The 21,963-nt window shown below is 44.7% G+C and overlaps 1 protein-coding gene across 1 annotated transcript in view; it reads left to right on the forward strand.

The window, feature by feature from the left end:
• MSI2 (musashi RNA binding protein 2) overlaps window positions 1-21,400 on the forward strand; it is a 570,680-nt gene extending 549,280 nt beyond the window's left edge. Inside the window, exons 10-12 of the mRNA XM_015421923.1 lie at window positions 2,828-3,004; window positions 14,857-15,065; window positions 21,199-21,400. Of these exons, the coding sequence (XP_015277409.1) occupies window positions 2,828-3,004; window positions 14,857-15,065; window positions 21,199-21,240 (428 nt within the window). The 3' untranslated portion in view covers window positions 21,241-21,400. The remainder of the gene's footprint in view (window positions 1-2,827; window positions 3,005-14,856; window positions 15,066-21,198) is intronic.
• The last annotated feature ends 563 nt before the right edge of the window (window positions 21,401-21,963 follow it).

Consider the following 21,963-nt stretch of genomic DNA (forward strand, 5'->3'; position numbering starts at 1 on the left):
TATGAATTTTTCATAAAGATAAAAAGCGGCCTAATCTTGTGAGCTTTAACTCTCAGTAGCAGTAATGGCTTTGATTTAAAGCGTTTTGTCTTAATGATGGTTATATTGAAAATTTCCTGCTGCTTTCAAGCACGCATGGTTATTATCATAAACACTGATGGTGCAAACGGCTGCCAGATTGCGTGTGGCTGCTTATGGCGGGGTGGAGGAGTGGGAGATTGAGAAAGAGGCTGGAGCTGGATCGGCAGGTCGTCACTGAGAACGTTCATTCCCGGAACATTTTGGCAGGCAGCGTCTTCCTGGAGTTTTCTTTTGACCCCAGGAGTGATACATTAAGTTCAGAGCAGCACTTTCCGCATTGTGTTCCATTGCCAAACAAGGTTAACAAGCTAAATTAGGATATCGGGTGCCTCAATTCTGAGAAATTTTGGTGGGTTTCCACGTACTAAAATTGTTCTAAGGAACATCTACTTGTTAAGTGTCCCCTGGAGGCCCTACAAACTAGGCTACCACTGGGCACAGCTCCTCAATAGAGACCAATTATTTATGTCTACCTGGGCAGAAACTCTTTGCAGTTTCCAGAACCTGGAGAAGCTGTCGACATGAAGATACAGGGTCGCTTCCCGGTGGCTAGTGCAGTTGAACAGAGAAGCCATGCAAGGCCAAATAACAGACAATAAGTCAATCTAAACACTAGCATGGAAATGAATTCCCTCCTAGGATGTTCTGCCGAGGCCCCTCTCCAGGTGACTTTCCTTAGGGTGCGTGCTTAAGATATGCATTGGGAAGGTCAGAAGAGAACTATTTATGTGTCTCAGGCAGGGCTCTAGTCGGGGGGGAGCTCTCAGGTACGGAGCTCCGGAAGAGAACCTCTAGGGGGCGGGGCGGTCACGTGGTGAAGCCCCACCCCCTTCTTTACCCCGCCCTCTGCTTCGATCCTCATTCCGTTTGGGAATGAGGATGAAGCAGGGGGGAAAGTAGCCGGGCATTCTGACACACTTCCGGTGATGTCAGGGGGTGTGGCCTTCTGTCACTTCCGGTGATGTCAGGGGGCGTGGCATATGCAAATAAGTTATGCTAATGAGTTATGCTAATGAGCTCCGGCAGCTCTTTTTCTACAACAAGACCCCTGGTCTCAGGCATATATTCCTCTGACTAGCTTGGGGGAGTTTTGTCACACGTATGTTTGGGACCTAAATGATCACTTGTCTGACTCTTCAAAGGCACACATTGTATGGCTACTTCCATATATATGAGCTAACATGAGAAAACTAGAAAGAACGTACCATGAAACTTTGTCCTGAAAAAAGGACACTTGGGATAGAAAAGTAATTTTTGTGAATGATTCCTCCCCACACTGCCCTTTTCTGGATACTTTACTGGGAGACTCTCTGTTTTGTTTTCATAACAGAGAGAGAAATTTTCCTGCCTCTGATGATGCAGTTGATGCTAAATGTAAAAAATCCTTCCTCCCCCCCCCTTTTTTTATTTTAACTTCATCTTCTCTATGTGCAAGTTCAGACTTGTTCTTACTTTAATGGAAAAGTAATAAAAATGTGGAGGAGCATTTTGGTTTGCAGATTTTCTGCCAGCAATAGCTTGCACCTTGGTCATGCAACCAGAAACTAATCTTTCCTCTGCATTTACCACAGACAGGAAACTGTACCTTCATTCTCCTTGGACTGAAGCAATAAGCTTGTAATCTGGTTTGTTAAAAACAGGCAAAAAATAGTTTATGCAAGATTACTGTTCTGTTCATACTTCTTGTTCCTAATGAGCGGAGACAAGAACAGCCTTTCAAATCCCAACAGATGGGGTGAGGTGGTCACATGGTCTCAATTCTGTGATCTTTCTTTGCAGAAATAAATGGGGGAGTAGCTCAGCTTCATTTGCTCTAGGGTTTCCATGTTCCACAAGTTTCCATGTTTCCACAAGTACCTTTACCGGGGGGTACTTGTGGGTTAGGGGTCCTCAACTTGAGGCTGTGAACAGGTTTCATGGAAATGATGTCCATGCTATTGCTTGTTTGCTGTGACCCAAACCCATTAGACTGAAGTCTACTTGAAATCAACCAGCATCCCAATTAAATCAATCACTGCTGAGCTTCAGTTGCATGCATGGAGGTCCTGTGGCCTCTGGTTTGATGGCCAGGTATGGTACAAGATGGGATTGTCTGCCAAGACTATGATCCTTGTGATTGTGCAGTACTAAAATGGGAGGATGATCTCAGAGGAGCTGGGATGTCAGTTCTAGGTCAGTTAAGGTAAACTCAGGGAGGGGGGTATTTCTCTCTCTTTGAGAACCTTCGTGCTCATACAGCACTCTATGTGTGATTTTGTGTATGTTTTGTGTGATTCTGTGTATGTGTGTGCACACACAGATCACATATTTGTGTTCACTGGGAGTGGAGGGAGAGATTTATTTCTTGTTTAATTGGTTATGGAGAAAGAAGGCCTAAGTGGATGAATTGATGTAGCCATTGTCAGGTTAGCTCTGCTCTGGTTGGTTCAGCTTTTCTTCACATTTCTTGGGATAACTTGTATTACATGTGGTTTTGATCAGTAGGGCACTATGTTTCATTCTTATGTCTCATCCTGCCTGCTTTGGAAATGAAAATCTAGTATATCAGATGGTGAGTTTATCGAATCCTAGCTTGCTAAGTTCCCTAAAGTAAATACATTTATACCTTGGTCCATTTACTTCTCAGTTTTCTATATTTGCTTTTTATGTTTCCATGCTTTTTAACTGTCAAAAGAAAAACACAATTGAATATTGAAAATAAGAATCAGTCCAATGTCACACAATGATAGAGTCACTGTATCTCCAGGGATCCCCGATTATGGTTTCTATTCTCCGCCCGGTGACCAACGGGCTCCGTTATCGTACGCGGACTATGGTTCCATGGGGCCTCGGGTGGCTCAGATGCTTCGTAGCGAGCACCCTGCTTCAGCGAGTAACTCCCCCCTCCACCACCTTCCCAGCCCGGATCAATTTAAGAGCCCAGGTTTGTATAGCATTTCATTCCTTTGGGGAAGTAAAAAAAATGATGATAGCATCACATATTTAATGGCGCGTGGAAGGAGGCCTGCCTGCCATGCCACTTCGCGGTTGGCTGCCAAACTTCCCTCCGTTCTTGGCTCAGCTCCAGAATCTGCATTGACTTTGCGGTGTCTTTTGAAGGGCACTGCTTTCTTCCAGAGCCTCCTCCGGACCTCATGAATGTCAGTGGAACCCTAGTTCTGATGGCGGCTGCTGCTGCTGCTGCTGCTGCTGCTGCTGCTGAAGAGGGCAGCTCTCGCTAGCCAGACTCCGCATTCTTTTCAGGGAGGTTCGGATTAAAGTCTGGTTGTGTTCTTGGAAGGCTCAAGTGAAGGAGTCAAATAATGTGTGTTGCTTTTTCAGGGTTCTTTTTAAACCTGTGGAGGATTTTGATGCAAAAAAATAGTCGAATTGCATGGGGAAAATATTTTATTGGTTAGTGTAAATGTATGACCTGTGAAAGATGTTATTTTAAAATGTCTGTACATTTAATGAATCCATCAATAAATATTATACCCTTTTGAGAATATTTTAGTACATTTCTCCCTCCAGCACTTGCTTTCCACTGAGATGAGCTTTTTTCTTTCCACAAGGCTTCCTCAGTGCACCGATCTTAATTCTCATATCCCACAATGTTTTTATACCCAAATTGCTGACTCTCTTTAGTTTGACTAAAGTCACCTGAAACAGCCCCTTCACACATTATTGTTTTTAGGCACACACCCATGATATTTTTCTGAGAAAGTCAAGCATGATTGTTGACAAATATGTAATTGAAAATCTGTGTATTGTGCGGGCATATTGTAAGCCCCCAGTTGGCCATATGCTGGGTGGTACACCTGGTTTTGCTCCTGTACCTGGTGTGACAGGGCTCCTTCTCATACCTTAAAATGGAGAAGAAGGGTGTCCCACTGCTGTTCATAGGCATGTGGTGCTATTTATTTAAATGTATTTAAAGTACCCTCCTCAGACAGGTTGTCCTCCCACTGGGTGGGCAGCTCTTACATAGCTAGTTGACCTAAATACATGTACTTCGGTGAGTTTATGAGCCGCCTTGTAACTGCTTGCCTTTGCGTAAGAAGCTATAGTTTTCTCTCTCAGAGAGGCTTTGTGAATCCACCTTGGCATAATACACCGTATGCTAAGGCAGATGTCATAATGAATCATGACTGGAAATTTCTTCCCAGCATATCAAAAGAGAGTTTATCTTTCAGTGGTGACCTTTCTTGTCCAACACTGGATTAATTTGCCTGCAGGCTGGTCCATGAGACAAAATGCCTGATAAGCTAGCCTTCCTGCTCCCTTGTCAGCCCCAGAGGCTCTTGGGTCATTCCGTGAGCCTTAAGATATAATCACTCAGTCTATAGGTTTTTGCTTCCTAAAAGTGCAACAGGCAACTAGTAGACACCACAGTGGGATTCTCACTTTTCCCTAAATATTCTCCCCCCCCAAAAAAAGTCCGATTCATTTGTATACATTAATTCCGTGAATAAAAAGCAAATTAAAAATTGCCTATTGATTAACACAGACCTCAAATAAAATCAGATTCAAAATATATCACTGATGTAGTTTAAAGCCAGAAGATAAGAATTCTCTAAAGACCCAAAGAACTACAGAGCTAGATCTGTGCACCCTACAGGGGCTGTTTTTAAACGGGTTTCTTGGATTACAGTCCTGCTATTCCGCACCACTCTATGGCAAACCAATTTTGAGCCTGAGCAGAGCTTCAGAAGCATTTTGTGATACAGCATTGAGAAGGGGGGTAAACAGATCTTTAAAAAGCAAGGTCTACATTCAGAATCTTGGAAATCGCTCCACAACACTAAGTTTACCATGTAATTCTCCAAGCACTTACTTTAGAATATTCTCAATAAAGCCAATGGTCACTTACTGGATCCTATGTGAATATCAGAATCTGGGGGTTGAGGTATTAATCCTGTTTCCCTCAATTGATTTTTGTGCTTTTTTATCACATTATTTTACTTAAAAATATCCACTTCTATAGCTACTGAAATATTCTATTTTAAAGATGCCTGTAGGAATTTATAAGCAATCAAGGACTGTGGGATGCAGAATGTGTGAGCTCGTAACATATATGCTGAAATAATGATATCCTAATGAGGTTGGAAATTTTACTCATCTGATCGTATTGCAGAAACTACAGGAGGTCAGGCCTACACAGTGTGTGGGTAGGGGTGTGAATGCTACCAGATGCAAAGGAAGAAGTAGGAAGAATATAGAGCAGGGGCCACATTTCATAGCAAGAGACTGGCACAAAACATCTCCTATTGAGAAAAGCAGACTGTCTACTGCCGTGCAGGCTCATTTGCGAACGCGTCATTTCCAGCAGCCATGCAGCTTTCCCATGCTGTCAGACAGCTACTTTACTCTGTCATAGTCTTCAATGTCTGAGTGCTGTTTCTAAGCCATCTAATTTCATGCTGGCTCGAAAGAAAAGGGAGGGATTAGGAATCTGGAGAAAGTATGTACTTGATGGGCATAAAGAGCAGACTGATGGATGTGGCATGGCGCATCTCGCCTTAATGCCAGCTTTGCGCACTTTGTTCTCCGATGCCCCCATTCCAGGGCTCCTTTGCCCCCCCCCCACAAGAGCACTGCTCCCTTCCATCATGTCTTCCCCAAAGAAGCCCACTGGACTGTCTTCTTCACCTGGGGCCCACCTGGGCAACGTGTCAGAGAGAAGTGCCTTTGCCGGCTGTCCCACGGCCACCTCTGATCGCCTCTGGAGGCAACTGATCAAAGCAAGGGCCACCTGGCTCATACAAAATGATTGCTAGGCACTCTGCTGTGGTTTGTTGTTGGGTTTCTTTTTTCGTTTGCCTAAAATTAAGGGTCACCGTCTGTTTTACTTCAGTGACTGAGCCTGGCGAGGCAGGGATCCCTGTTTGTTTCCTGCCGCGAAAGGGGGAGGGGCCTTTTGGGTTCAGCTGACGTTTCCACACCTTCAGTCACTTCCCGTTCCTCAGGGACTCTTTACATGTAACATTGTTTAGGAGCACAACTAAAAATCCAGTGTGAGAATGCAAAATGTTTGTAAAATCAAGGGTTAGGATGGGGTGACTGGCTGCCGTTTGCTGTGGAGCGCACATTCAGTGGCAAATCCAAGTCTGTGGCAACATAATGTAGGCACGAGCCCTCTGATTTGATGGCAGTCTAAATATAAATCATGGCCCTCCCTCGGTCATCTTTACTTTGAGCCGGATTATGAGGTCCGAATTGGATTCAGCGTAATTCTGAATTTCATTTCCTTTTGTCCCCCCCCCTCTCACATCTAAACAATGTTCCTGGCTCTGCTTTGCTTCTCTGAAATCACTCTTGATTTTCCACCTGTACCTTAAATTGCAGGAGCCTCCAACAGAACAAAATTGTTCATCAGAGACCCAACTAGCTGTTATTTTCCATAGCTCAGATGCTTGGTGTTTGCTAATGTCTCCATCAGTGGGTTGGGGGGCGGGGGCTTGATCTGTTGCAGAATTGCATCCAATTTATTCTGTCTAATTAACCAGCCAGACAAACCAAATGCCTGATTGCAGACCTTATTAATTGTTCTGCAGCTCCTATTTTAATGTGATTTTTTTTAACCTGGCTATATAACCCAGGTTATTGGGCACATGACATGGTGTCAGAATCAGGGCCCCCCCCCCCAGTTCCTGTTGTGGCCCATTTTCTAAAGAGAAGCTGGAAACTGAGTTTTACCACTTTATTAGTTTCCCACAGGAGACTCATTTGAGAGCTGCAGGCTGGGCTTGACAGGAAGGTTAGATCCACTGTCCAATAAACCCAGAGATTACAGCTGCTTTTACCACTGTATTCCCCCTTCCCATTTCAGTCATCAACCTGTATGACCCCAATTTAAAAAGAGCACCAAATAGTAATCCATCACTTTTTGTTTGTGCATTTTTTTACTTGTTTCAAAAATATTGCTTTGCCCCGTACTTCATAAAACTTCATGACCGCCAAATGGAATTGGTTTATTCTCAGGCTCTCTGGCTCGGAGATCATGCTTTTCATCTCAGGCTGGATGGTAAAGACGTTCAACACTTCTTAAATCTGAAGAGAAATGAGGCCAGGAGGGAGAGAACACAGAAGGGAAACCTCCACGGAAAAGTCTTTTCTGACAGTTTGACTGCTCACTCCTTTGAACTTGGCCAGAGTTAAATCTTAGTCCACTGAGCTAACCTTAGATGGTTTGGAACCCTCACTTATTTATTTATTTTATTTAAAATATTTATACACCGCCTTTCTCCCAGGCATCCCGGGACCCAAAGCAGAGGCATTAAAAACGGTGGCCCACCAATCGTGGGATTCCTGGCCTGAGCCGCTTCACTCGTATGCCTCGTTCACTCAGCAGCTCGTCAAACCCTCTCCTGTCTCCAGCTGGCTACTCCAGCTTCCCTCTTCCTTGCCTTCCGCGTGGCCAAAGGGTGTACTTCCCCCGACCTTCTCTTGCATTGCCATCCTCATTCAGCATACTGGTCCTGTTGGGACAGATACGTACAAAAGAAGCCCTGCAGGATCAGGTGGAGAGTCCTCTTTCTCACCAGGAAGCCCGCAAGAAGGCAATGGCTCTTCTTCACTGTTGCCCACCACCACCACCACCATCAAGAGGCATTCTGAACAGCACTGCCTCCGTCCCATCGTGGCTAGTCACTGTTGAGACTTCTCCTTGTCCTCTATCAGATTGTCCAACCCCCTTGTAAAGCCAAAATCACAGTTTGAGTATTGCTCTAGATGCCATTCTGTGGTGTGTCTATTCAGAGCACCATAAATGACGCTGTTTAATCTCCATGAAGAGGTGATAGACCAGTTGCACCCTCCCCAGTGAAACAAGCAGCAACACAAGATACTGAGAAAGAGGAAGACGTGACCGGTCAGGGTCTGCCCCAGCCTGGTTTCATCAGAAGAGGACTTCTCAGAGGAAGAGGGGGTGCTCTGCGAGCTCTCTAGAAAGTTCTTGGAGCACTCTTGGGTGCATACATTTCCTTTTTCTCCCTTAGCACATCACAGAGTTCTCTGTCCATCCACACTGGCTTCTTGGATCCCCTACCATGTTTCCTTCTTGTTGGAAAAGCAATGACTTGAGCTTGCAGGAACTCTTGTTTTAGGAGAGCCCACCCTTCACTCCTTCCCTTCCAGCAGTCTTGTCCATAGAATGATTCTCACCATGCCGTTGAATTTATTAAAATCTGCCCTGCTGAAATCTAACACACACGTGTGGCTACGAACTTCCTTGGTCCCCCACAGCAAAAGGAATTCTAGCAGAACATGGTCACTCCCCCCTAAGGTCCCCACCACCTTCCCCTCATCTACCATCTCTTGCCTGTTGGTCGATATTAAGTCAAGTATGGCCGAGCCCCTCGTAGCTTCCTCCATCATTTGATGAAGGAAGTTGCAAAGCATCCATACCTGACTGTGGATGCTTTGCAGAGTTTCTCTCCCAGCACACATCAGGGAAGCTGAAGTCACCCATAACGACCAGGTCGTGTTGTTTGGAAACCCTGTCAAGCTGTCCCACTCCCTTTAGCCTGACCCATTTTTGTGGGGGAACCTAAGCCAGAAGAATGTTCCATCTTTACTTCTTCAGAGCAATCCTGGGGATTTTAGTTTCCAGTGTGGAAATGCTTCCCATCCCTCCCTTCTCCATAACTCATTGAGGGGATAAGGAATCATGGGAGACGTACATCCTAGTTTCATAAACTTTTGTTTGTGTGCCACAAGTGGACCATGAAGGGAGGTTATCTCTGCAAGGTCATGCAATGGAACCTGCAGCCTCAGGCACACGGCAAAGGGCTGCTGAGCTGCGAGTTCAGGATCCACTTCCCGTGAGGTTGCTGTGACAATCTCACACGGGACATCTCTAAATTCAGAGTTACTGCAGGGAGCTCCTGCGCCTGCTGCCGCATTGAAAGAGGGGGAAGTGAAGAACGAAAGGGCCCATGGTTCGCTTGACTTCCCAGAGGCAAACACCCTTCTAAGGGCAAACACCCTGACAGTGAAATATATTCAGAAAGAATCTCTGCCACAATGTCTTTCAGGTTGCAGCTACTGAACTGGCATGCAGTGTTCCCTTAACAAAAGCAAAAGCCCAGCTAAATCAGAAAATGTGAATTAAAAATAAATACCGCTATGATGTTAAAAATAAATACATCTCTGTGGCCTAGGGTTGCCGGCTTCCTGGTGGAGCCCGGAAATCTCTCAGATTTATACCTGATCTCCAGACGACAGTGATCAGCTCCCCTGGAGAAGAGGGCTGCTTTGGAGGGTGGGCTCTGCGGCACCCTACTCTGTGGCTGAGGCCCCTCCCCTCCCCAAACCCCACCCTCCTCAGGCTCCACCCCCAAAGCCTCCAGGTATTCTCCAGCCCAGAGTTGGCAGCTCTACTTGTCAGTCCTGCCATCTTGCCAAGTTTACTCTGCATCGCTTCCAGGCCTCTCCTGCCGGTTTATACAGGGTGACTGCTCCTAAGGCACTGTCCGCACTTTCGGTGAGTTCTCTCTCCCGGAGGGGGAAGTTGTTCTTGGAGAGGCGCGTTCATGGCTTTGGATTTGAGTATCGGCAGGGTAAAGGTTTACTGAGCAGCTCATTCTAGAGTCAAGCCAAAAGTCTGGCTACAAGATTTCTGTGTAGCGTTGGGTCTCACTGCAAGTTTCAAGATACATCTTCTTTACTGAGTTTCAAGAAAAGCTCTCTGAAAGTTTCCAGTGCTGCTGTCCCTGAAGTTTGTGCAACTCACTGCTTCATGGGCCTTGAACAAAGAAGAGGTGAAGCATCTTACACCCTGCCAGCATATCTGCAAGATAATTTCCCACAGGCCATGCTTTTGTGCTGTGCTGTTTCCCTGCCAGGCATTGCCTGGACAACGGGAAATGATCTTGACATGGTATAGTCAGTGTCCACAAAATATTTGTTTTGACTTTACAACTAAAGCCTATATGTACAAGCCCTGCCATTCTGTTGTATGAGAGAGGATTTTTCAACATCTGTACTACAGGGATGAGTCAGAATCCCTGCCATAATACACACGTTACATTTTGCTGTATTGGCTCCAGGGTAAAAGTGTTCTGTTTGTTGTTGTTTTGCCGTCAAATCACAGCTTACTGGTGGCAACCCCAGAAGGTTTTCAAGGCGAGAGACGTACAGAGGTGGTTTGCCATGTCCCTGCCTCTGCACAGCAACCCTGGTCTTCCTCAGAGGTCTCCCATCCAACTACTTGCCAGGGCCAACCCTGCTTTGCTTCCAAGTTCTGACCAGATCCGGCTAGCCTGGGCTATCCAGGTCAGGGCAAAAGTGTTTCACACCAGCATAATTGCTACATCGTTATCCTACACTACACCTAGAGTAACATCTGTCCTCTTTAAAAATTCCTCTCTCAGCCTGTTGGCCGTGCTTAGGGTCACTTCACCTACCTCTTGGCAGGGGAGCAGGTCAGATCCACACGATGGGCCTGAAACGAAAGGTGCCCTCCTGCTCACAGGAGGACCCCTTCCACGGACAGGAGAGAAAGATCTAGCACAAGCACTGCACAAATCTTGGGACCTCCCATGCTTGTGCTAGTCGCCAATTGATTGCATGACTACAGTTGTACGCGTGTGGTCTTGTTTCAAGAAAAACACTCATTAAAAGCGTGCTTTGGGGGAGTTCTGCCACTGCATCCTCTGCAGCTCCACCCCGCCCTACCCCCCGCCCCCCGGGCTCACAGGATACACCTCTCAGGGTTATGCTTTGCTTCACTGGGCCCCAAGTATTGCCTCCATCACTTCAGCCATTTGCTCGTTTCTTTTTTAAAACATACCTGATACCATTCTAAAAAAGTTTGTGGAAGGCCGTTTACAATAAAACACCCCCTGAAAGCAGCCGCACAGCAGTTAAAACAACTATCTGAGACACAGTTCTATCGGAACAGAAAGGCCCCCTGGCTGGCCCTGATTTCTGTTCCTGACATGTTTGCGGCCTAAGCTTTCAGGCTACCCTTTTTCTAAAAGAAGAATGAACAGGCCAAATTTTAAGAAATCACCCTTGATCCTGCTAGATCTGACACCCTTTCTTGAGGCAGCTGGGTTTGCCAGCAGTGCTCTTACCGTTAAAACGATTTCCCTTCCAGACACCTCCCGGAACTCCTCTGGCAGAGAGGATGCCCTTCTCCAGCGGAGACCAATTTAAGGCCTCAGAGCTGGGAGGATGATGAAGGCAACAGAGGCCATTCTGACCATGTCACTCAAAGTGGGTCTGGTCGCATCGTCTGCTGGTCTGGTAGAAATCCTTGGCACACCTGTAGAGGCTGAGCTGCTAACAGGAACACTGCTTGCAGAATCTGTGTCTGAGCTGCCTGGACCTGTGACCTCCCCTTCGGGACTCTGCATCCCCATCAGCAGGCCTTGGTGGAGTTAGTGGAGTTTGGTCTTCTCAGCAGACAACATAGGCTTCTTCTTCTTCTTCTTTTTTAATGTATTCAATTTTAACAAAAAATACAAAATAGAAGAGAGAGAAAATCAATACCTCATCAACCATAAAAGGGTTCATACAGATCTTACTAAGATTATGGACATAAAAATAGTAAATATAGGTTTAAAATACATCATTTAACTATAGAATATACATCGACATATGTTAAACATAAGAATGATATAATTCCTTTGGAATTTCCTTCTGATTAGAAAGATAAGTTAAACCTGGTGACCAAATTTTCTTAAACTCTAAGAGGGCTCTAGTTGATGTCATCTGATTCACATTAAAAGTAAGCCTAGCTAGAACATAATGACTCCATAGTCGTGTATACCACATCTGTAGGGGCAATGGAAATTTTCCAACAAGCAGCTATGGCTAGTTTGGCAGCTGATAAAAATATCACAATAACATTACTTATCCATTAAGGTTGATCTTTATTCCAATTTGCTCCTAATAGAAGGCACTCCAGAGTAAATTCTGGTGTCATCCCCGTCATTGTGGTCACTCTCTCCAAAATCGCTTGCCAAAAAGGTACCAACACTGGGCAAGTCAACCAACAATGGACATAAGTTCCAACTGACCCACAGTTTTTCCAACAACCTGGACTCGGCTGTGGCGAGGTATACGATAAAGATTTTGGTGTTGGGTACCATCAGTAGACTAATTTAAACATTTGGTAATGTGTTGTCAAGACTGAAGAATTAAATTCTGCTGATGTCCAAACATAGGCACAGCTCTGGCTTTGGTAGCCAGTAAAGAAGTTGCCAGCTTGTTGAGAAAAAGACTCCTCCATCCAGCCTCCTATCCAGAAGCAAGTGCAAGTTTATTCTTCATGGCCAGTGGCCTTCACAATTAAAAGATATTTGAAACATTAAAACATTTGAAACATATTTACAAGCAGACAAAGTTAAAATTCCACAGGGTCAACTCACATTCAGCTCAGCACAGGCACCTCCCATCAAGAGCCTTCCTGTGGCAGCTATTTTGCGCTGCCTTTGGAGCTCCCCATCATGCCGTGAAGCCTCCCGTTATCAGGGCGGCCGCCTCTCCCTTGCACAGAGGCAACCTCCACAGGGTGTGATTTAAAGCTGCTCCTGTGTGAAGCGCATTGCAGAGGACCGGGTGTTTATTCGCCTGGGCAAGCAAAGTGTTCTGGTGAGCTGATGGCGAGGCCTGATTCCACTTTGCTGAATGGGGGGAAAGTCCTCTCTTGCAAGTTAATCAGGGCCCTCCGAATATCTCAGCTGGGTGTTTTTCTCCATGAGTGAGAACTCCAAATGTTAGCTTGACATTTAATCTTTAATATTTTTAAGTGCTTTGTTTTCCAATGTAGTGCAGCACATGGGAGTTACTCGGGTCTTATTTCTTACCAGTGCTGACCCTGCTCTCCTTGCCTGTGGCCTGATAAGAGTAATGCCACTGCACCCTTTCCTCATAAATCACAATCCCTCTCCTAGAACAACCAGTACACCATGTTGTGTGAGCTTGTCGGTACTTTTGAAATATTTAACTATGGTTGACAACACACAGCAGTAAGACAGTCACCCTAAATTCCCACATTCTGTTTTTTGTCGCCCAAATGGGACACCCTGGTGGGTGCACATATATGGACTTGGCAAGCCATTATCTTAAGGCTTCCCAGAGCTACATTGCTCAAAGTGTACCAAATGTAAGATGGGGGGGGGGGAATCCCAAAGTACAAAATGTATTCTCATTTTTTTAGAATGCCAGTGCATAGAAGACTGGATGTGCTGGGCATTGTGGGAGGCTCACGGTTTTCTAGGCCATGTTGTTATCTAGGGCTCCTGTTTTCTTAGAACAAAGAAATCTGCTTGAAGTGCAGATGTGTGTCTTGCAAAATGCAGATAGAAAGCTAATAGGAAATGCCATGGGTACATAACTCACAAACAGCATTCTTTGGCAAGCATAGAAAAGAAAGGCAGGAATTGTGACTGTACCTGCGGGCTGCATTGACCTCTGGGGGAAACCTGCAAGCTTGCAGTTTTAGTGGCCAAAATTCAAAGCTTTAGAAAGGTTGGGCACGACTCTGCAGACTTCCATTTCTGTTGTCTATGTAACCAGTGGAGCAGCGCTCTGGTGTGAGGGAACAGGTCCCTTCGATTTTCAGCATTTACTTCTGCTTCCTTTTTAGTAGGTTTCAAAGACCACCAACCATTACTTTACAAATCAAACATCTCTAGGCATTGCAGACAGACCAATGATCAGTTATAGATGATTTCATAACAACAGCCTTGGTAGAACACGACTCCTTGCACTGAAGCTGCACTCTCAGCTATTGGAGAACATCTTGTTCAATGTAATTAAGCAATAGACTTTGAAAGATCAGGAATGATCTGCAGGGGGGAAATCACCAGTGTCTTGACTCTTGATATTGCCAGGAGAAAATTGGGAGGGCGGGAGCCCCAAAGCACAAAGCAGGCAACTTCTCCGTTTTTGTAGCAAAGAGTTTCTCATTGAGTCTTCCTCCAGATCTGCTTCACCTTACCTCTACCAAATTGTTGTAAGAAAAACTGCTTATGGACTTCAAGCTTTAGGAACTGGCAGGAAATAACTGAATTTCATGGAATTCCTCCTTATAGAAATGTTTGGGGGGTTTTTTGTTTCTAGCAGTTCCTTCCTTTTGGTAATGTCCCAAATATAGTTTTGTAGACAGAAGCAGGAACTCATTCTTTGAACTAAAGGTCCCTCCGTTGAAACAAAACACTCCAAATGTTCCATTGCATATCATTTGTTTGTTTGCTTTTATTTAAAGAAAACATTTCAAACCTCCAAATCTTCACGTGTCTTGAGAGCTCACAGGGCAGAGGGGTCCCGGCTTGGGTGGGTTTTTTTTAATCCCAAAGTTTTCAGTGGATCCAAAAACGGTTTTCCTAGCTGTGATTTGCTTTATTTGCTGTCAACATTTAATATCAATATTAACACAATGTGTAGTCTAAAACTAGTTCCTTTGTAGTTTGCATGGGATGTGAATGCTGTCTCGACGTGCCCAGATCTAGAAAACTCGTTTACTACTGCATGAGCATCAAATCAGATGTTGGAAAATACATATTTTGTGGTAATTTGGTGAAAATGAGCACCGACAGTTTCTGGTTGCAGTAGTGTGTTGAATGATTTTCTTTCCCCTCTCTTTATACGTATTTCTATATATTTGGAGCTCCCAGCTTCTTAGCAGTATGGGCTGACTATTCTTAAGTACTTGCTCTCCTATCGCATGGCCTTGGTTAAGTGTTAGAAGTTGGGCCTAGGCTGTTTTTCTGAGTGTTTGGCTTTGTAATAACGGTGCATGCCAGGCGTCTGGCCTCATACCCAGCTTTATTCTCTGCACACCAGTCTTGAATAGCTACAGTGCTCAACCGAATTTTGGCGCACCCGCTTCCCCGGCAGGCTCCAACCCAGCCCGGCCAGGAGGATTTCCAGGGGCAAACAGCCCGGGGCCAGTCGCAGATCTCTACGGCACAGCCAGTCAAGACTCCGGTGTTGGTAACTACATAAGTGCTGCCAGTCCCCAGCCTGGCTCTGGCTTTGGGCATGGAATTGCCGTAAGTAGCCCTCTTTGTTTACTGTTTCTCTGCCAAGTGAGTTGTATCATCTGCTCCACTTACTAGTAGGCCTTTCAGAGTGGCCCACTCCAGCGCCCTGCCTGTCACTAAATTGAACCTCTTTGTGTGGCTCTCCCCACCCCACACGTCCCCCCCAATGGATCCCATGTAACGAAAGCCTCACATCTCTAAGAGCAACAGCAAAGTGTTCCTCTTGTCTTTCAAGCGCAATAAGGCCTCACTCAGCCAGACCTCCTCACTAGGTCTTTTGCGAGATACTGGACAGGTATCATTCTCCCTTATTTCAGATGAATATGAGCTACTGAGAGGTGTCCATTTGACAGAGGTTGTGCTGTCTATTTACTTCTGTAAAGACGTTCAGTGACTCACCAGGCTGCATGGCACACCAACAGTACAATCCTAAGCGGAGTTGCCCCCTTTTAAGTCCTCTGTAGTCAATTGCCTTAGAAGGGTATAACTCTGTTTAGGATTTCACTGTCAAACTCTCTTTTCAGCTCCATGTGTCGTATTTAAGCAAAGCTGTGAGATCTCTCTCATATAACCTTTAGCAGGTGAGAAATCTTATTTGGGCAAGTGTGCCTGGAAGTCACTTTCATATCTATCGTTCCTCTGAAATAGTGTAATAAATAAATAAATACATAAATGTAAATTAGGAAATGGTACAGATCTGTTTGCTACTAAGTAGCATTTGTACTCCAAGAACCTGGGGGCACATTTGGGTACAGCAGTGTGCTTGCCAGACAGAGATGTGTGAATAGGCCTATCCTTTGCTTTCATCTTGGATAACAGGAGTCACTTGCCCCTTTACCTGCCCTGTGCAAGTTGAGGATCTTAGCTGGCTAGAAATCAAACCCTGCTATAATATTTAGCATAGGAAGTTGCCTTATCCTGCACCCAAGTGAAGGGATTCACCAAACCAGATGAGACTTTTCCCCCAACGCACAGTTGCTGTTTGAGCTATCTCAAAGCAAGGTAATGCATGAGTGTCTTGTATCCAAATCAATCTTGTTTTGGAAGTTGAAAAATCAGTGTATTGCAGAGGAAAAATGGTCTTGTGATTTCAGTTTATTTGTGTAGCCCAAATTGGAAGTAAGTAATTTGAATTTAGGTGCAGATCTTCCTTCCAGATGAGTGTGCCCAGGATTACAGGCTTGGGGAGCAATCCTAAACAAGCCCACTCAGAAGGAAGTCCTGTTTTATGTAATGGGGCTTATTCTAAGGGAGGCGTTTTTTAAGGTTGCAGCCTACAAAAACAGTTACAAATTTTCAACATTAATTTTTTCAAGTGAATGTAAGTTGTTTTAATATTAATATTACTAATTTGGGAGTGGAAATTTTGCTTAACAAATTTGCATGCTTGGGGTCCCCCCCGCAATTGTAGTATGGTCAAGCTGTGTGTGTGTTAGCATGAATGTCCCACACAATTTAGTGGATTTCAGTATTCTCTGCTAATCAACAACTTATTGGTACCAAAAGTTGTGGGAATCTTTTACTTTTCTTTCTTAAAAAACAAACAAACCGTAAAACTTAAGGGGAAAGTATAGACAATGTTTCACAGTATAAATCATTTTACTGCATTTTTTAAAAGTTACAATCTCATAATACCAAATTCTTATTTAATTCTATTCCCATCATAATATCAACTTGCAAAACCCATTGAATCACTTATTTGGATTAACATTCTGTTAAGAACTCCACCCATTTAAATGGCCGTGTGCCATTCAACAGCTCTCATTTCCATTTTCTGCCTGAAGAACTAGTTGTTCTGAATATGTGTGCGCTTCAGACCTTTGCTGTGGCCCAATCTGCATTGTGCTTCGTGTGCACTAATATGGCTTTTAGATTTTTTGCACATGGGAGGCTCTTTAATGTCACTTCCTTAACATTCTGCAAAAAGTGGGGGGCCTTTAGTATTTTAACACATCATCCATTTACTAACAGTGTTTTAAGAAATGCAGTTCCCAGCTTACTTTTCCAAGGAGTCAAATACTAAGAGAAGTATCTCCCACATTGAATGCACTAAGATATTAGAGGACAGACAGTAGTTTAACAAAATATTCATGCTGGCAAACACACTCTCAAAATTTCAGATAATTTTTTTTGGGGGGGAAATCACCATATCTTCCTATATATCTCACTGATGACATTAACAATTGTACAATTTTAGGGGCCTTTGATTGCAACGGCTTTTACAAATGGATACCATTGAAACGTTACACAGGGTTGGTTGCCATCTCACTTGGAGGTATTCCAGTATATACAATTTGTATTTTGTGCTATGTCCCTTTTCTATTGCTGTATTTTTGTCATACTTTTATTCTTTTCTTTCTTCCTGTCTTTAATCACTTTTTTTTCCTTACTAGTTTATTTTACCTAAACAATTAATTAAAAATATCAGTTTTCTGGGATGGAAACTGGAAAGGGATCCTTAGCTAATTTTGTAATGAGCATTTAAATTCATTGTTTTATACAATTGTTAATGATTATTTTGGATTGTTTTGGATTATTAAAATAACATTTCAAAAGATATGAAAACCACAAGGCTTAATTAAGTGGCTATGCCATGTAGATACAATATTTGTGTCCTGCCACCACCATAATCTAAAAAAAAAGGTAATCAAATTATTACTAATGTACATCTGGATCACTGCCCATTTCCTAACCTTTCAACTGATCTGAATGTTGGTTATCACCCTGATTTGGGAATCTTTTGTATATTGCCAATTACAAATATTTAGCCTAGTATGTAAAATGACTCACAGAAAAAAATCTGTGGCTGGTTAGATGAGCCAGAACGACAAAACAGATGCATCGGATGTGGAGAGAGAGAAAGACTCATTGCCTTTCTTAATGCTCATCATCTCGCATGCCTTCTAAACAACAAATCAGTGCAGGGAATGAAACTCACAGCTGCTGAAATGTGGCACATGGTTGAGTAAGAGGGCCTGTGAATAGGTTTGTCATGGTTATGGTGTTGAAGTGACTGAAGTGTTTTTGGTCATGGAGAAATTAATTATAAAACAGGCTCTGACATGTGCCACACTGCTGAGCTTGAATTCCACTGCGCCCTCCAAGCACTACACTGCAAAACCCACCTGGTGAGCTTTTACCAGGTGTTGCAGGAAGTATTCCGGTGCAGCCCAATGGCACAGGCTCCAGGCCACTTAAGGTGGTGATCCCTCATCACACCCCACTTTGGTACTCTGTGGAGCCACATCCATTAGAGGGGGAAAAGTTTAATCTCTTTGGGACTTCATTTATTCCTTTCCCGTGTGTCCAGGGCACTTGTTGCACTTCCAACACAAATACTAGGCTGAAGTTAAAAAGGGTGTTTGGGGACAATCAGCACCAACAAAAGAGCACGGCTGCTGCCAAGGTTACCACACCATCTTCTTTCACTGTAGGTCAAAACTGTATTTTATGTGACAGATCAGATTTCCTGCCATTTCCTGCAACTGTATTATGCAGTTTAGTCCTTGCACTCACCCCTGCACTGCCCACTCTAACCACCACCGCGTCCCTTAACAACGTCAGAAGCAGCAAGCACGCTTAGCATGGCTTATAGATGGGAACCTGTTAATTGTCTTGTGGAACATTTGCAGGTCACAGAGCCACCTCCCGGCAGGGCCTCCCGTCCCAGGAGCCCAAGTGCTCATCTTCGGGTGGAAGCGGGTGGCCGTGGGGGTGGGCCAGTTCCTCAGCCGTTCCCAGGAGGAGCAGCAGGGATTTGCCTTGATGCAGGGATCCACGTGGATTTGTGCAGGGCCCACTCAGATCCTGACTGAGACGTGCCTCTCTCTCTCTCTCTTTCTCTGCTCCTTCTGCTGCCGCTCTCTGGCCCTGCATGCCACTTCCTTTAGGCCTGGCTAACTCATGCGAGAAGTGAGCCGGCTGGCGGAGAAGGGCACTGAGGTGCAGCAGGGCCAAAAGAGCTGAGCGCCTGGCTTCCCTCCCCTCTGTGTTCGGCTTTCGACAGAAAACACCTTTTGCTTGAGACCTGAGCAGGTGTCCAGTCTGACCCTTCACAGCTACCCTCCTCTCGTGCAGAGCACCTCGGAGTGTTCCTGTCACCTCCTATACGGGGAGGCCTGAAGCTGAGAGGTGGCGGGAGGTCCCCCTCATCCGCTTGCAGAGCTCAAGCCTGTCCCTGGAAATGACATAAAAATGGGGCTGGAGCCGGGCTTGGAGAGCAAAGCCCAAAGGTGCCATCTCCATCAGAAATGAAAGGATGTTGCACCACAATAGAACCTGCGGGACTGGTACCTGAGGTTTACTCCTCCGAGAGGACCAGTGTTTCCAGAAGACACCTTTAACGGAATCCCTTAAATGGAATCAGACCATCAACATTGTCCCCTTGGACGGGCAGTGGCTCTCCAGGGTCTCAGGCAGAGGAGGTCTTTGACATCACCTGCTGCCTGGGCCTTTTGACTGGAAGTACCAGGGATTGAACCTGGGACTTTCTGTATGCAAAGGAGAGGTCCTTCCCTGAATTCCAAGTCCCAACCAGATTCATGCTGAAACCAAATGAAAAATTAGGTGTTTGTGGAAATTGAAGGTCTAACCAAGTATAGAATTAAGCTGTTGTTACTGCAGAAGTATCTTGCTATGTGGCTTTGCAAAACTCTAACTCGCTGTTGACCTAGGTGAGATGCAGCAAACAGGAAGGATTGGGGCTGCCGGGCAGGGGCCGGGTGAATCCCACCGTCAGTCAGTCCCCTGCAGCTGCTGTTTGCCGTACAGGCCAGGCGGGGGATGGTACTGTGAGGTCTCACCCTATTTGACCCTCAGTAGCAGAGCTGACCCACATACCTCTTTTTTCTGCTCTTTTTTCAATCCACGTCATTTCCTACAAAGACTCCTGCCCAAAGGACCCCTGTTTTTAAGCCCAACCTGTTTTCACAGCATGCCTGGAAGTAATTAGCTTCTCTAGAGGAGTCTCACCAAAGGGGGGAGATTGTATGAAACTCCTAGCCACATGCCCTTTCCACCCCAGGCTCTTGCCAGCCATATTTTGTGCTTACACTAGAGTCAAATCAAGGCTTGCTTTGACATGTGGAAATGAATTCATGTCTCTGCGCCAAGCAAGATCCGGGGCCACTGCGCAGGTGACATTTTATACCCCAGAAGTTCTTCCAAAAGTCACTGTACCTCTAAAGTATTGCCTGCAAAGAGTTTATTTAGAAGTCTGCTTTCTGAGGCATTCTGTGATTTAACAGTTTATCCAGACAATGGATAAATTATTTCCTTGTTAACATGCTTAAAACACAAAGGGACTTGCTGTGTGTTACAGTAAATAATAAGTCACAAATTAAAAATCAGGGCATCAGCCACAAGGTAACTCACTGTGGCGCTTTCCTGCCATAAGTTCCCTGAAGTCTTACTTGCCTAAGACTGGGGGATGATCCCTGCCGCTCTGCATTAGGAGATTGGATGGCAGGATGGAGCTTTCCCTCCTCCCCCCCCACCTGATGTCCATAACATGCTGCTCCTGGGGGGGATAGAGACCCTGAGGAATGACAAGAGGAATGGCATGGTGGAAATTGCCAGTCTGGTCTGGGTCCAACCCAAGTATTACAGCCAGGGCTGCTGTGTATATGTATGCCACAATTCCATTGAACTGGGGGGAAAGAACGCCACATGTGACACTAGACATACAAATGAGGTTCTCTAAGAAACTAAACTTTGTATTAAAAAAAAATGTTCTGATCCTTGTGCTTGGAAGGCAATGCCTGAGGACATCTCAGAAAGTTGATTGCATCAGACCCCCAGTGGTGAGGGGGATGGGCTTTTGTGCCCTGTAAAACTCCTCACCTCCTCCCTGGGAGGAGCAGAAGCAGAGTCAGATTTGCCACGTGAGGCCACACTCCCGGCAGTATCTGGCCTCTTGGGACAGCGGGCAGCAGACACAGCCCCGGTGGGTACAACATGCATTCACCCTTTGCCGCAAGCGTGTGGTTGTCACATTCTGAACTAAGGAACATCATGGGCAACCACATGGCTGCCACCTAAACCCCATAAGGAGACACCCTATAGTACTAGGAGGGATGCATTTCTTCAAGGTCTGGGTACAATGATTTTCTTTTCATCTGTTCTTCTTTTTTATCCACTGTAGAGTATATCTGGATGTCCAGGCAAGACAGGGAGAAGTTTCTGAATGGTCCCAAGTTTAGGTGATACATCATCAGACTTTGAACATTACATCATCACCAAATAACCAACACAAACTGGAGGTGGCACTCAGCGGACTTGGTTGTCCAAAATCTCTATCATCTCATGAACCTGCTGTACTATATAGAACAACAGCTTTTTAAAAAAATGTGTATATATAATCCATTTGTTCATTTTATTTTATTTTTTCTTGATGGGTTCTTTTCCCCTTTTAAATTTATTTTAATTGCTTTTTTGTAGTATTTTGACATAGGCGTGTAGTCATGTAGGTTACTTTGTGTATCTAGGAAAAGCCTAACCATAGTCTAACTGTTTATATATTAAGGGTTTCTTTGCTTTTTAATTTTTTCCCCTTTTTTCTGTCATTTTAAGTAATTTTGTTGCTTAATAAGGAAGCTGAGATGGTAACACAATTCTCAGTTGATTGGTACCAATTCTGAAGCTGAAATAAGCCTTTTCAGGTGGAATTTAGCACACGCTGAACTTAGAAGTAGAGCAAACACAAGTGAGCAGAAATATTCTATTTTATGCTGTATGGGGAATGGGAGGCTGGCTCAGTAGCAGGGTCTCTAGCAGTTCTTTCTTAGTTAACCTAATTATATCTATTTTCGGCAATAAGGTAAGGACAACAAAGTTTTTTGTGTCCTTTTTCTATAAGTGCATTTTTTGTTGAAAAAGAGGTGATATAAGGTTTTTTGAAATTGTGAAT

The sequence above is a fragment of the Gekko japonicus genome, unplaced genomic scaffold (assembly GCF_001447785.1).
Source record: "Gekko japonicus isolate JY-2015 unplaced genomic scaffold, Gekko_japonicus_V1.1 scaffold43, whole genome shotgun sequence".
NCBI classification, from domain to species: Eukaryota; Metazoa; Chordata; class Lepidosauria; order Squamata; family Gekkonidae; genus Gekko; species Gekko japonicus.